At 45.8% G+C, this 13,381-nt stretch overlaps 1 protein-coding gene across 8 annotated transcripts in view; it reads right to left on the bottom strand.

Annotated features, from left to right (window-relative positions):
* LOC106608040 (1-phosphatidylinositol 4,5-bisphosphate phosphodiesterase beta-4) overlaps positions 1–13,381 on the bottom strand; it is a 172,460-nt gene that overhangs the window by 36,347 nt on the left and 122,732 nt on the right. For all 8 annotated transcript variants that reach the window (XR_006770319.1, XR_006770320.1, XM_045720990.1 and 5 more), the window contains 9 exons: positions 13,128–13,218; positions 12,887–12,982; positions 12,476–12,609; positions 11,399–11,494; positions 10,969–11,110; positions 10,583–10,667; positions 5,001–5,125; positions 3,563–3,614; positions 1,271–1,373 (listed from right to left, as the gene is read on the bottom strand). Coding sequence is in view for 6 of the 8 variants with exons in the window: in XM_045720990.1 (XP_045576946.1) it covers positions 1,271–1,373; positions 3,563–3,614; positions 5,001–5,125; positions 10,583–10,667; positions 10,969–11,110; positions 11,399–11,494; positions 12,476–12,609; positions 12,887–12,982; positions 13,128–13,218 (924 nt within the window). In the remaining 2 variants the exon portion in view is untranslated. The remainder of the gene's footprint in view (positions 1–1,270; positions 1,374–3,562; positions 3,615–5,000; positions 5,126–10,582; positions 10,668–10,968; positions 11,111–11,398; positions 11,495–12,475; positions 12,610–12,886; positions 12,983–13,127; positions 13,219–13,381) is intronic.

Raw genomic sequence — 13,381 nt, 5'->3', positions numbered from 1 at the left:
ACTTTGGAAGTATGCTTGGGGTCATTGTCCATTTGGAAGACCCATTGCGACCAAGCTTTAACTTCCTGACTGATGTCTTGAGATGTTGCTTTAATGTATATCCACATAATTTTCCTGCCTCATGATGCCATCTATTTTGTGAAGTGCACCAGTCCCTCCTGCAGCAAAGCACCCCCACAACATGATGCTGCCACCCCCGTGCTTCACGGTTGGGATGGTGTTCTTCGGCTTGCAAGCATCCCCCCTTTTCCTCCAAACATAACGATTGTCAATATTCCCAAACAGTTCTATTTTTGTTTCATCCGACCAGACGACATTTCTCCAAAAAGTACGATCTTTGTCCCCATGTGCAGTTGCAAACCCTAGTCTGGCTTTTTTATGGTGGTTTTGGAGCAGTGGCTTCTTCCTTGCTGAGAGGCCTTTCAGGTTATGTCGATATATAGGACTTGTTTTACTGTGGATATAGATACTTTTGTACCCGTTTCCTCCAGCATCTCCACAAGGTTCTTTGCTGTTGTTCTGGGATTGATTTTCACTTTTCGCACCAAAGTACGTTCATCTCTAGGAGACAGAACGCGTCTCCTTCCTGAGCGGTATGATGGCTGTATGGTCCTATGGTGTTTATACATGCGTACTATTGTTTGTACAGATGAACGTGGTACCTTCAGGCATTTGGAAATTGCTCCCAAGGATGAACCAGACTTGCGGAGGTCTACAATTATTTTTCTGAGGTCTTGACTGATTTCTTTTGATTTTCCCATGATGTCAAGCAAAGAGGCACTAAGTTTGAAGGTAGGCCTTGAAATACATCCACAGGTACACCACCAATTCACTCAAATTATGTCAATTAGCCTATCAGAAGGTTCTAAAGCCATGACATAATTTTCTGGATTTTTCCAAGCTGTTTAAAGGCACAGTCAACTTAGTTTATGTAAACTTCTGACCCACTGGAATTGTGAGACAGTGAATTATAAGTGAAATAACCTGTTTGTAAACAATTGTTGGAAAAATGACTTGTGTCATGCACAATGTAGATGTCCTAACCAACTTCCCAAAACTATAGTTTGTTAACAAGAAATGTGTGGAGTGGTTAAAAAACGAGTTTTAATGACTCCAACCTAAGTGTATGTCAACTTCCAACTTCAACTGTGTTGGTTTTCTCTCTTGGTTTCTTATTAATACAGTGATCATGTGCAGATACACTACAATAAACCCCATCTACCTCCATCTCCGTCTCTGTGCTGTGAACTTTGAACTCCTGACCTCGTACCTGTACACTGCAGGTAGCAGCAATAACCCCGTCCACAGGTGTCTCTGAGAAGGGGTCAAACATCCTGTCTGAGCGACGCATGAAGTCTGGCTTCAACAGATACCTGGGAAGAGAAAGGAGGGACGGTGGCCCACCAGGGTCAAAAAAAATTCTAACTCTATGTTTAAAGGGGCAATCTGCAGTTGCTACATCCATTTTGGGACTTCTACATTAATGATATATACCCATTGATTTTTGAAGGATATAACTTAGAAATGCCTCATGAGCTTAGTTCAACTGACATACTCCATCAGAACCCAAAATATAAGCTTGTTTTACTCCAGTGTTTGTAAACAAAGTAAATTTAAACAAACACTGTATAGTCTCAAAACATGGTTAAAACTATCATTTTCATATCATGGATGGTCAGTCCTTGCATCCATAGCTCTGTCTGTGAATTTGAGAGTGGTTATATTTCTCCAGCCCCATCCCTCAGCTTTTTACCAAAACAGGGGCGGGGATTTGTTTTGTTATTGTTTCTACTGCTGTTTGCCGCTCTAAACACGTTCTGTAATGTGCTAGTATAGTGTTAATAAATGTGTTCTACAGTGTTTTCAGCTCTTTTAACAACTACATCTAAATTGTGTTGTAGAGATGGTGCATAGCTATTTTCCATATCAAGATAAATGGATTGGTGGTTGTATCAATCAGTATAAAAAGGATAATTAGTGGTAGATAATTTATATTCCTGCTCACACTGTTACAGTAAGTTAGCCTGAATCCTAATGATGATGACAATGATTGTGATTCTACCCTGTGTGTGTGTGTGTGTGTGTGTGTGTGTGTGTGTGTGTGTGCCAGCTGAGTTAGGACAGGAGGCGCATTAGGAGAGACCTGTGTGTGTGTGTGTGTGTGTGTGTGTGTGTGTGTGTGTGTGTGTGTGTGTGTGTGTGTGTGTGCCAGCTGAGTTAGGACAGGAGACGCATTAGGAGAGACCTGTGTGTGTGTGTGTGTGTGTGTGTGTGTGTGTGTGTGTGTGTGTGTGTGTGTGTGTGTGTGTGTGTGTGTGTGTCCAGCTGAGTTAGGACAGGAGGCGCATTAGGAGAGACCTGTGTGTGTGTGTGTGTGTGTGTGTGTGTGTGTGTGTGTGTGTGTGTGTGTGTGTGTGTGTGTGTGTGTGCCAGCTGAGTTAGGACAGGAGACGCATTAGGAGAGACCTGTGTGTGTGTGTGTGTGTGTGTGTGTGTGTGTGTGTGTGTGTGTGTGTGTGTGTGTGTGTGTGTGTGTGTGTGTGTGTGTGTGTGCCAGCTGAGTTAGGACAGGAGGCGCATTAGGAGAGACCTGTGTGTGTGTGTGTGTGTGTGTGTGTGTGTGTGTGTGTGTGTGTGTGTGTGTGTGTGTGTGTGTGTGTGTGTGTGTGTGTGTGCCAGCTGAGTTAGGACAGGAGGCGCATTAGGAGAGACCTATATGTGTGTGTGTGTGTGTGTGTGTGTGTGTGTGTGTGTGTGTGTGTGCCAGCTGAGTTAGGACAGGAGGCGCATTAGGAGAGACCTGTGTGTGTGTGTGACATTAGTTAAGGGTGAAAGTCACATTAGAAGAGCATTAGGAGATAGGGGTGTTACTATCATTACTGATCTCCTCCCATATGAACTATCTGACTTTAGTAGTGAAAGCCCCAGGACAGAGGAAGAGGGGGGGAGAAAGGCGAGATAGGGGAGACAGAGAGAGAAAGGAGAGAGAGAGCGCATGATAGCAAGAGAGAGAGAGAGAGAGACAGAGAGAGAGAGACAGAGACAGAGAGAGAGAGAGAGACAGAGAGACAGAGACAGAGAGAGACAGAGACAGAGAGAGACAGAGAGACAGAGAGAGAGAGAGAGAGAGAGAGACAGAGAGAGAGAGAGAGAGAGAGACAGAGAGAGAGAGAGAGAGAGAGAGAGAGAGAGACAGAGACAGAGAGAGACAGAGACAGAGAGAGAGAGACAGAGACAGAGAGAGAGACAGAGAGAGAGAGAGAGAGAGAGAGAGAGAGAGAGAGAGAGAGAGAGAGAGAGAGAGAGAGAGAGAGAGAGAGAGAGAGAGAGAGAGAGAGAGAGAGACAGAGAGAGACAGAGAGAGAAGATAATAGGAGGGGAGCCCCATCAATGAGAGAGTGGCAGAGTGAGCCCACCGGCAACCACTTATGAGATGTGAAACGCTTTAATTGTTGAGCTTTCAGAGAGGAAGGGGCAGATAAAGGGATGGAAGGAGGGTGGGGGATGGAGAGAGGATAAAGGAGGGAGGAAAGGCAGGAGGAGCAACAGCAGTAGCACTAACCCACAGGATCCGTTGTACTCATACTTTCCCTGGTTCAACTGCATGGCCAGATCTGAGACAAGAGAGAGTCCGTTTAGGTGCTATTACAATGGAAATCATAGACACACAGTCACATGCAGACACACACACTCTTCTTGAAGCGTACACACACATTATGCCAACAGACATACACACACAGATTCACTTTTTCTGGTTGATGAAATTCATTTGTGACATGTTGATTTCTTCAACAATTCAAGAGTCATATTCTGCAGTGTTGCTGTGCTCAACCCAGAGGGAGAGAGAAGAGAAAAGGGGGGAATCTTCCACCTTACTCACATCTCTTCCTCCTCTCCTCTCCTCTCCTCCCTCTCTCTCTCTCTCTCCCCCGACCCTCACCCCCTCCAGCCCTACACATGCCCCCTCACAGGGAGCCATATGTTCCAACCCCACCCTCAGACATGGGACAGCATCTGCTGACTACAGGGTTCACAGTGTGTGTGTGAAAGATGAAGAGAGAGAGCCACTGTTACAACACTGTATATAGACATAATATGACATTTGAAATGCCTTTATCCTTTTGGAACTTTTGTGAGTGTAATGTTTACTGTTTATTTTTTATTTCACTTTTGTCTATTATCTATTTCACTTGCTTTGGTAATGTAAACATATGTTTAACATGCCAATAAAGCTCCTTAAATTGAAATTGACAGGAAGAGTGAGAGAGAGACAGAGAGAAAGAAAGGAAGACATTAAGAGAGAGAGAGTTGTAGAGAGAGAGACAGGAAGAGAGAGAGAGAGAGAGAGACAGAGAGAGATATATAGAGAGAGACAGACAGAGAGAGAGAGAGAAAGAAAGGGAGAAACAGAGCGAAAGAAAGGAAGAGAGAGTGATATAGAGAGAGACAGACAGAGAACGAGAGCGAGCGAGAGAGAGCGAAAGAAAGGGAGAGAGAGAGAGAAAGAAAGGAAGAGAGAGCGATATAGAGAGAGACAGGAAGAGAGATAGAGAAACAGAGAGAGTGTCTGTGAGAGCATGTGTGCTGTAGGGGGTAACATGACTCATCATGAATAGGAAGCAAATAATAAGTACAGTCTGTATGTGTGTCGCATGTGAATCTATCTGTGTATGTGTGTGTGTGTGTGTGTGTGTGTGTGTCGCATGTGAATCTGTCCGTGTGTGTGTGTAGTGTGTGTGTGTCGCATGTGAATCCGTCCATGTGTATGTGTCGCATGTGAATCGATCCATGTATGTGTGTGTGTGTGTGTGTGTGTGTGTGTCGCATATGAATCCATCATTGCACTTGTGTGTGTGTGTGTGTGTGTGTGTTCAATTCCTCAACCCTCAGACAGGAGAGTTACAGAGAAACAGTGGTATAGGGCTATGTGAGGTGTGTGTCATGTGAATCTATGTATGAGTCTGTACGTGCAGTTTGATTAACATGCTCTAGTACAGTACCTGGGGTCTGGTAGTTAAGGGAGACCATCTGGCAGCCTGCGTTCCAGAAGATCTGAGGCATGTAATTACTGGAGTCCACCCTGCCTCCTTTAGGATAGATCCGACTCATCTGACGCTTGTTGTAGCTGGACGCAAACATTCAGGACTTAACACAGGGACAGAGGGAGGGAAAGAGTGTGTGTGTGCGCGTGCGCTTGTTCGTGTGTACGTACATGTGGAAGTTGTGTGTGTCTATGCTTGCATGTGTGTGGTGTATATAGGTATGATGTTTGATCAGTAGGATTACATGGTACAGCACCTGAGGTCTGGAAGTTGAAACAGTGGTGTGTTTGTCTGTGTTTGTGTAGCGAGTCGAACGGGCCGCAGACCTATTTTTAGAAGGGAACAGCTTGTGTCCTGCATTCCCGCTGGAATGTGTGTGTGTTCCCCATTCCAAAGGCACACCGGTCTCTCCCAGAGGAACTAGGGCAGTTGTCCACAGATGGATACTGTAAACAAACAACATCTAGTATCCAGCAGAGTCTAGCCCTATCATGGGCTCATATCTGGGTGACCTAAAACTGAAAAGTTACAACTGCTGCAACTTGGTAAGTTCTGGTCCAGGGGGCGTCCTTTTTATCCATGCCAAACTTGGTGCAAAACCGCACCTACTAGAAACCTAGCAACATTCAGAGTTCAAATTAGTTAAATTGTTCCTTTGTGGGAAGTAAAGGCGCGCGAGAGGAGGAAGAATGCAAGAAACAGAATCACCACCAAAACAAAACATTGCCACCAATACCTTTTGGGCATTTTCCCAAATCTGGATATAAAGTTGCATTAAACTATGTAGCTTTTTAGTGATTGCAGTCAGCCTGACTGACCAGTTGAATAGCTGCATTGTTTTTGGAGGTAAGTCATCTGTGAATTACAGTGCCAGTTGAGATAGTTTGGGATGAGTTGGACTGCAGAGTGAAGCTAAAGCAGCCAACATGTGCTCAGCATATGTGGGAACTCCTTCAAGACTGTTGGAAAAGCATTCCAGGTAAAGCTGGTTGAGAGAATGCCAAGTGTGCAAAGCTTTCATCAAGGCATAGGGTGGCTACTTTGAAGAATCTCAAATATGAATATATTTTGAATTGTTTAACACTTTTTTGGTTACAACATGATTCCATGTGTGTTATTTCATAGTTTTGATGTCTTCACTATTATTCTACAATGTAAAAACTAGTAAAAATAAAGAAAAACCCTTGAATGAGTAGGTGTGTCCAAACGTTTGACTGGTTCTGTATATCAAGTGTTATTGCTATAGTTGAAGTCGGAAGTTTACATACACCTTAGCCAAATACATTTAACATCAGTTTCACAATTCCTGACATTTAATCCGAGTAAAAATTCCCTGTCTTGGGTCAGTTAGGATAACCACTTTATTTTAAGAATGTGAAATGTCAGAATAATAGTAGAAAGAATGATTTATTTCAGCCTTTATTTCTTTCATCACATTCCCAGTGGGTCAGAAGTTTACATACACTCAATTAGTATTTGGTAGCATTGCGTTTAAATTGTTTAACTTGGGTCAAATGTTTCAGATAGCCTTCCACAAGCTTCCCACAATAAGTTGGGTGAATTTTGGCCCATTCCTCCTGACAGAGCTGATGTAACTGAGTCAGGTTTATAGGCCTCCTTGCTCGCACACACATTTTCAGTTCTGCCCACAAATGTTCCATAGGATTGAGGTCAGGGCTTTGTGATGGCCACTCCAATACCTTGACTTTGTTGTCCTTAAGCCATTTTGCCACAACTTTGGAAGTATGCTTGGGGTCATTGTCCATTTGAAAGACCCGTTTGCGACCAAGCTTTAACTTCCTGACTGATGTCTTGATGTTGCTTCAATATATCCACATAATTTTCCTTCCTCATGATGCCATCTATTTTGTGAAGTGCACCAGTCCCTCCTGCAGTAAAGCACCCCCACAACATGATGCTGCCACCCCCGTGCTTCACGGTTGGGATGGTGTTCTTCGGCTTGCAAGCCTCCCCCTTTTTCCTCCAAACATAACGATGGTCAATATTCCCAAACAGTTCTATTTTTGTTTCATCCGACCAGACGACATTTCTCCAAAAAGTACGATCTTTGTCCCCATGTGCAGTTGCAACCTGTAGTGTGTCTTTTTTATGGCGGTTTTGGAGCAGTGGCTTCTTCCTTGCTGAGCAGCCTTTCAGGTTATGTCAATATAGGACTCGTTTTACTGTGGATATAGATACTTTTGTACCTGTTTCCTCCAGCATCTCCACAAGGTCCTTTGCTGTTGTTCTGGGATTGATTTTCACTTTTCGCACCAAAGTACGTTCATCTCTAGGAGACAGAACGCATCTCCTTCGTGAGCGGTAGGACGGCTGCGTGGTCCCATGGTGTTTATACTTGCGTACTATTGTTTGTACAGATGAACGTGGTACCTTCAGGCGTTTGGAAATTGTTCCCAAGGATGAACCAGACTTGCGGAGGTCTACAATTTTTGGATTTTCCCATGATGTCAAGCAAAGAGGCACTGAGTTTGAAGGTAGGCCTTGAAATACATCCACAGGTTGTCACGTCCTGGCCAGTATAAGGGTTAATTGGTATTGTAGTTTGGTCAGGACGTGGCATAGGGTATTTGTTATATGTGGTTCGGGGTGGTGTGTTAGTTAGGAGGTCGTTTGATTGATTATTTCCGGGTTTTGAGTTGTGGTCTATTTCTATGTTGAGTCTGGTTTATGTATGTCTATGTTTGGTTAATTGGGGTTGGGACTCTCAATTGAAGGCAGGTGTTGTCTATTTGCCTTTGATTGAGAGTCCCATATATGTGGGTGTGTTTGTGTTTGTCAGTTGTGGGGAATTGTTCTTGCACTGCGTTTGCATAGCCTGTAAGACTGTCCATGTTGTGAGTATCATTTATTGTTTTGTTTTCCGGTGGATGCTTTGCCTTTTACCATTAAAAGAAAATGAGTATCCACAATCCAGCTGCGCCTTGGTCCTTCTCTCTCCCATGCGACATATTCGCCGAAGAGTACGACATTTTCTGTGACAGAATTCCCCACCAAACCAGGACCAAGCAGCGGAAGAAGTCTAGCGAGGACTGGGGAACACGACGGGTAAGGGAGACCGAGAGGCACCCACAAGAAATGTTTAGGGGGGGGGCACAAGGGCTGTTTGACGGGGCAAGACTGGAGTGCCAGTCAAGTTACCAGAGCCGCCCGCCAGTCAACAGTCGCCAGAGCCGCCCGCCAGTCGTAAGTCGCCAGAGCCGCCCGCCAGTCGTAAGTCGCCAGAGCCGCCCGCCAGTCAGGAGTCGCCAGAGCGGCCCGCCAGTCAGGAGTCGCCAGAGCGGCCCGCCAGTCAGGAGTCGCCAGAGCCGCCCGCCAGTCAGGAGTCGCCAGAGAGGCCCGCCAGTCAGGAGTCGCCAGAGCGGCCCGACTGCCAGGAGTCGCCAGAGCGGCCCGACTGCCAGGAGACGCCAGAGCGGCCCGACTGCCAGGAGACGCCAGAGCGGCCCGACTGCCAGGAGACGCCAGAGCGGCCCGACTGCCAGGAGACCCAGAGCGGCCCGACTGCCAGGAGACGCCAGAGCGGCCCGACTGCCCGGAGCTGCCAGAGCGGCCAGACTGCCCGGAGCTGCCAGAGCGGCCAGACTGCCCGGAGCGGCCAGACTGCCCGGAGCGGCCAGACTGCCCGGAGCTGCCAGAGCGGCCAGACTGCCCGGAGCGGCCAGACTGCCCGGAGCTGCCAGAGCGGCCAGACTGCCCGGAGCGGCCAGACTGCCCGGAGCTGCCAGACTGCCCGGAGCTGCCAGAGCGGCCAGACTGCCCGGAGCTGCCAGAGCGGCCAGACTGCCCGGAGCTGCCAGAGTGGCCAGACTGCCCCGATCTGCCAGAACCGGAGCCACCTCCAGATATAGGTGGGTTGGGGAGGGGGGGTGTAGCACAGTGCCGTCGTTGACGGCAGCCACCCTCCCTTCCCTCCCTTTAGTAGGGGGATTTTTTTTTTTTTTGTGTGGGGTTGTTGTTTTCTTAAGGTGCTTCCGGGGTTAGCACCTTTAGGGGGGGGGTACTGTCACGTCCTGGCCAGTATAAGGGTTAATTGGTATTGTAGTTTGGTCAGGACGTGGCAGAGGGTATTTGTTTTATGTGGTTCGGGGTGGTGTGTTAGTTAGGAGGTCGTTTGATTGATTATTTCCGGGTTTTGAGTTGTGGTCTATTTCTATGTTGAGTCTGGTTTATGTATGTCTATGTTTGGTTAATTGAGGTTGGGACTCTCAATTGAAGGCAGGTGTTGTCTATTTGCCTTTGATTGAGAGTCCCATATATGTGGGTGTGTTTGTGTTTGTCAGTTGTGGGGAATTGTTCTTGCACTGCGTTTGCATAGCCTGTAAGACTGTCCATGTTGTGAGTATCATTTATTGTTTTGTTTTCCGGTGGATGCTTTGCCTTTTACCATTAAAAGAAAATGAGTATCCACAATCCCGCTGCGCCTTGGTCCTTCTCTCTCCCATGCGACATATTCGCCCGAAGAGTACGACATTTTCTGTGACACAGGTACACCTCCAATTGACTCAAATGATGCCAATTAGCCTATCAGAAGCTTCTAAAGCCATGACATAATTTTCTGGAATTTTCCAAGCTGTTTAAAGGCACAGTCAACTCAGTGTATGTAAACCTATGACCCACTGGAATTGTGATACAGTGAATTATAAGTGAAATAATCTGTCTTAAAACAATTGTTGTAAAAATGACTTGTGTCATGCACAAAGTAGATGTCCTAACCGACTTGCCAAAACTATAGTTTGTTAACAAGAAATTTGTGAAGCGGTTGAAAAACGAGTTTTAATGACTCCAAAATAAGTGTATGTAAACTTCCAACTTCAACTGTATTTTACAACAGCGATTGGGCTGAAGCTGTCTAGTAGTGTGTGTTGTCTAGTGTTAGCTCAGTGTGATCTAAGTGTTTACGAAAGGACTATTGAGATACTTAGCGACATGATATTTGTGCTAGTTGGCAACTAAAAGAGATGCTGCATAGCTACAGTAGGTCTAGCTGAATGGGCAAAGCTAGCTCCATTGATTCACTATTAATGACAATCATGTAATGTTAGCTATCTACAGAGTCATTTGTTGCTTGCCTTTCATTGAGCTAATTTCAAATGAGGCCGCGCAACTGCGCATCTCCCGTGGTTTGTGGCATAGCAGGCACGAGCAAACTCTGAGGGGATTCCCTCTAGCGTTCTTCCTCTCTCACACGCATTTACTTTGTCACAGGGAACGTCCGAACTCTGACCAATCAGCTCAGCTTTGAATGTTGCTAGGTTACCCGTGGGCGTGGTTTTGCACTAAGTTTGGCATGGATAAAAACGTCCAAGGGACCCACTATGGATATTGTTTTTTTTGGCGTCTAGAAAATCTAGGGAGTCAGTCACTTTTGATGCCGTAATTCATTAAGAAGAATAGTAGCATAAAGGACTATGGACTCATCTTGACTACTTCACAGGTCAGGAATGATTGTGTTTATTGTGTCTATGTTGTCTGTGTGCATTTACATGCTGTGTGAGTGTTGACACTGGACCAAAGGATACTTGACAAACTCGATGGCGTTGCTCTTCAGATAACCCAGACCCACTGACTCATTAAATGACGACATGTTGTGATGGATGTTCCTCTCTGGAGGGACAAGAGACAGTAGAGTTAAAATGGGGGGAAAGAGAGAGCGAGAGAGAGGAAGAGAGAGAGAGAAAGAGAGAGAGAGAATAAAAGAGAGAAGAGAGAGCGCATCTGACTAATGTAACTGACACATCTAGAAGTGTACCACACAACCCACAACTCTGATGTTGCACCATGACAGCTCAAGTAACTAAACCATCTGAACCAGCTTCATTTTACAGTACAAGTTCTAGATGTGTAATAATCACCGTAACTAAACACTCACTAAACCAGTTCATTTAGCATTACTGTTGAAGGTTACCTTCTGCGACGTCAAAGCTCTGGAACTTGACTGGCTGTGCGTAGTTGACCATGGCAGAGAGGTAGGGGTGGATGTTGGTGGTGGCTCCGACGTACGTGTACGAGGCTATCAGAGCCTCCTCGTCATCCGTTGTCTCTCCAGTCTACACAAGAGCAAAAAACACACTGTCGTTTTACACTCACACATCTCTGTTGTCTTCCAGTCTCCACACTGTACACACAGAGCCCTTCAGTCTGAGAACACATACAGTAATTATAAAGCACACCCAAGTCAGTTAGGAACACTCTCATTATCAATGTAGAAATGACCAGAGAAAGAGCTTTACACTGGCTAGAGCTTAGAGAACAGGCTACACACTCAACAGTAGGGAGAGAAAAGGCTAGTTTGTGACCAGTAAAGAGAGAATGAGCAGCTGAACCAACTCCCATACCTTCTTGATGTTGTTATCCTCAGAAGCCTCTGAGATGTCTGTGGTGTCTGTAGCTTCTGTGGCCTCAGACATCTCTGTTGGATCCTCCTCCACAACCTGAACACACAGCAATAGTTCATAATACACTGGGTAGTTTGGGTCCTGAAACAGCTTTTCACCCGTCTACAATGCATTCGGAAAGTAATCAGACTCCTTGACTTCTTCCACATTTTGTTACGTTACAGACTTATTCTGAAATGGATTCAATTGTTGACTTGTCCCGAAGCCAGTCCTGCGCTGTCTTGGCTGTGTGCTTAAAGGCATTGTCCTGTTGGAAGGTGAACCTTCGCCCCAGGTCCTGAGCAGGTTTTCATCAAGGATCTCTCTGTACTTCGCTCCGTTCATCTTTCCCTCGATCCTGACTAGTCTCCCAGTCCCTCCCACAGCATGATGCTGCCACCATGTTGGGATGGTGCCAGGCTTCCTCCAGACGTGACGCTTGGTATTCAGGCCAAAGAGTTCAATCTTGGTTTCATCAGACCAGAGAATCTTGTTTCTCATGGTCCGAGTCCTTTAGGTGCCTTTTGGCAAACTCTAAGTGGGCTGTCATGTGCCTTTTACTGAGGAGTGGCTTCAGTCTGGGAACTCCACCATAAAGGCCTGATTGGTGGAATGCTGCAGAGGTGGTTGTCCTTCTGGAAGGTTCTCCCATCGGGTTCTTGGTCACCTCCCTGAACAAGGCCCTTCTCCCCTGATTGCTCAGTTTGGGCGGGTGGCCAGCTTTAGGAAGAGTCTTGATGGTTCCAAACGTCTTCCATTTAAGAATGATGGAAGCCACTGTGTTCTTGAGGACCTTCAATGCTGCAGCCATTTTTTGGTACCCTTCCCCAGGTCTGTGCCACGACACAATCCTGTCTCAGAGTTCTAGTGACAATTCCTTCAACATCATGGCTTGGTTTTCACTCTGACATGCACTTTCAACTGTGGGACCTTATATAGACAGGTGTGTGCCTTTCCAAATCATGTCTAAGTTAGGTTTGTTAAAATAAAGCCCTAAGTCTTAGCGCAAAACACAAATTCCATTTAGAAAATGTATACCTTTTTGATGCTGTTGTCCCGATCCTCTCCTTCTTTCTTCACACTGACACTGGTGCTGAGGCTGTTGTCTTCACTAGGCTCCTCTGATGTACTGATCTTCATGTCAGGGTTCACGTCCTTCACATCACCTAGAGCTACAGACACAGTTGCCATCCAACACACACAGTTACCCTCCAACACACACATGGTTACCCTCAACACACACACACACACACACACACACACACACACACACACACACACACACACACACGGTTACCCTCCAACACACACACACACACAGTCACAAAGACACACACATCCTCTAGTGAACTGATACAAAGTGCCTGAATATCTCAGTCTCCAAAGTGACTACACACCAGAACAAGAAGGAAAAGAAGAACCCTCGTGTACACACACACACACGCTCACCATTCTCCACATCTTCCTCTGTCTCTGCTCCCAGTAAGATAGCTGGTGTGTTGGTCTCTCCAGCCTCCATGTGCTTCTTAAAGGACTCTAACTGCTCTGTAGAACAACAACAACACAAGTCAACATAGTGTAGTCAACAAAACCATCATACAGAGTGAGAGAACAGTCCAGCAGTAGCAACATCTGTAACTGCAGATATAAAACTATTCTTGCATAAAGTTGACTGTCACTGTATACGTACTCTGTTCCACCTCGGGTTTCAAGCGTTTGTTTTTGATGAGGATTTTGCGTTTGAGGTCGATGGGAGAAGGCAAGGGACGACCCGCTTCAACCTGGCAACAACAACAAACTTTCCTTTTTTACAAAATGGAAGGAGACATTTACAGTAAATGGTCAATTTTTTTGTAGCATGAAAACATCACATCCATATTGTTTATTATGTTCAACCATGATGAACTATCAGACACGGTACAGATAGACACCGTAGAAAGGAGA

This window comes from Salmo salar, chromosome ssa06 (genome assembly GCF_905237065.1).
Source record: "Salmo salar chromosome ssa06, Ssal_v3.1, whole genome shotgun sequence".
Taxonomy (NCBI): Eukaryota; Metazoa; Chordata; class Actinopteri; order Salmoniformes; family Salmonidae; genus Salmo; species Salmo salar.
Note: the sequence above shows the minus strand (reverse complement) of the source record. Positions and strands in the feature narration are given on the sequence as shown.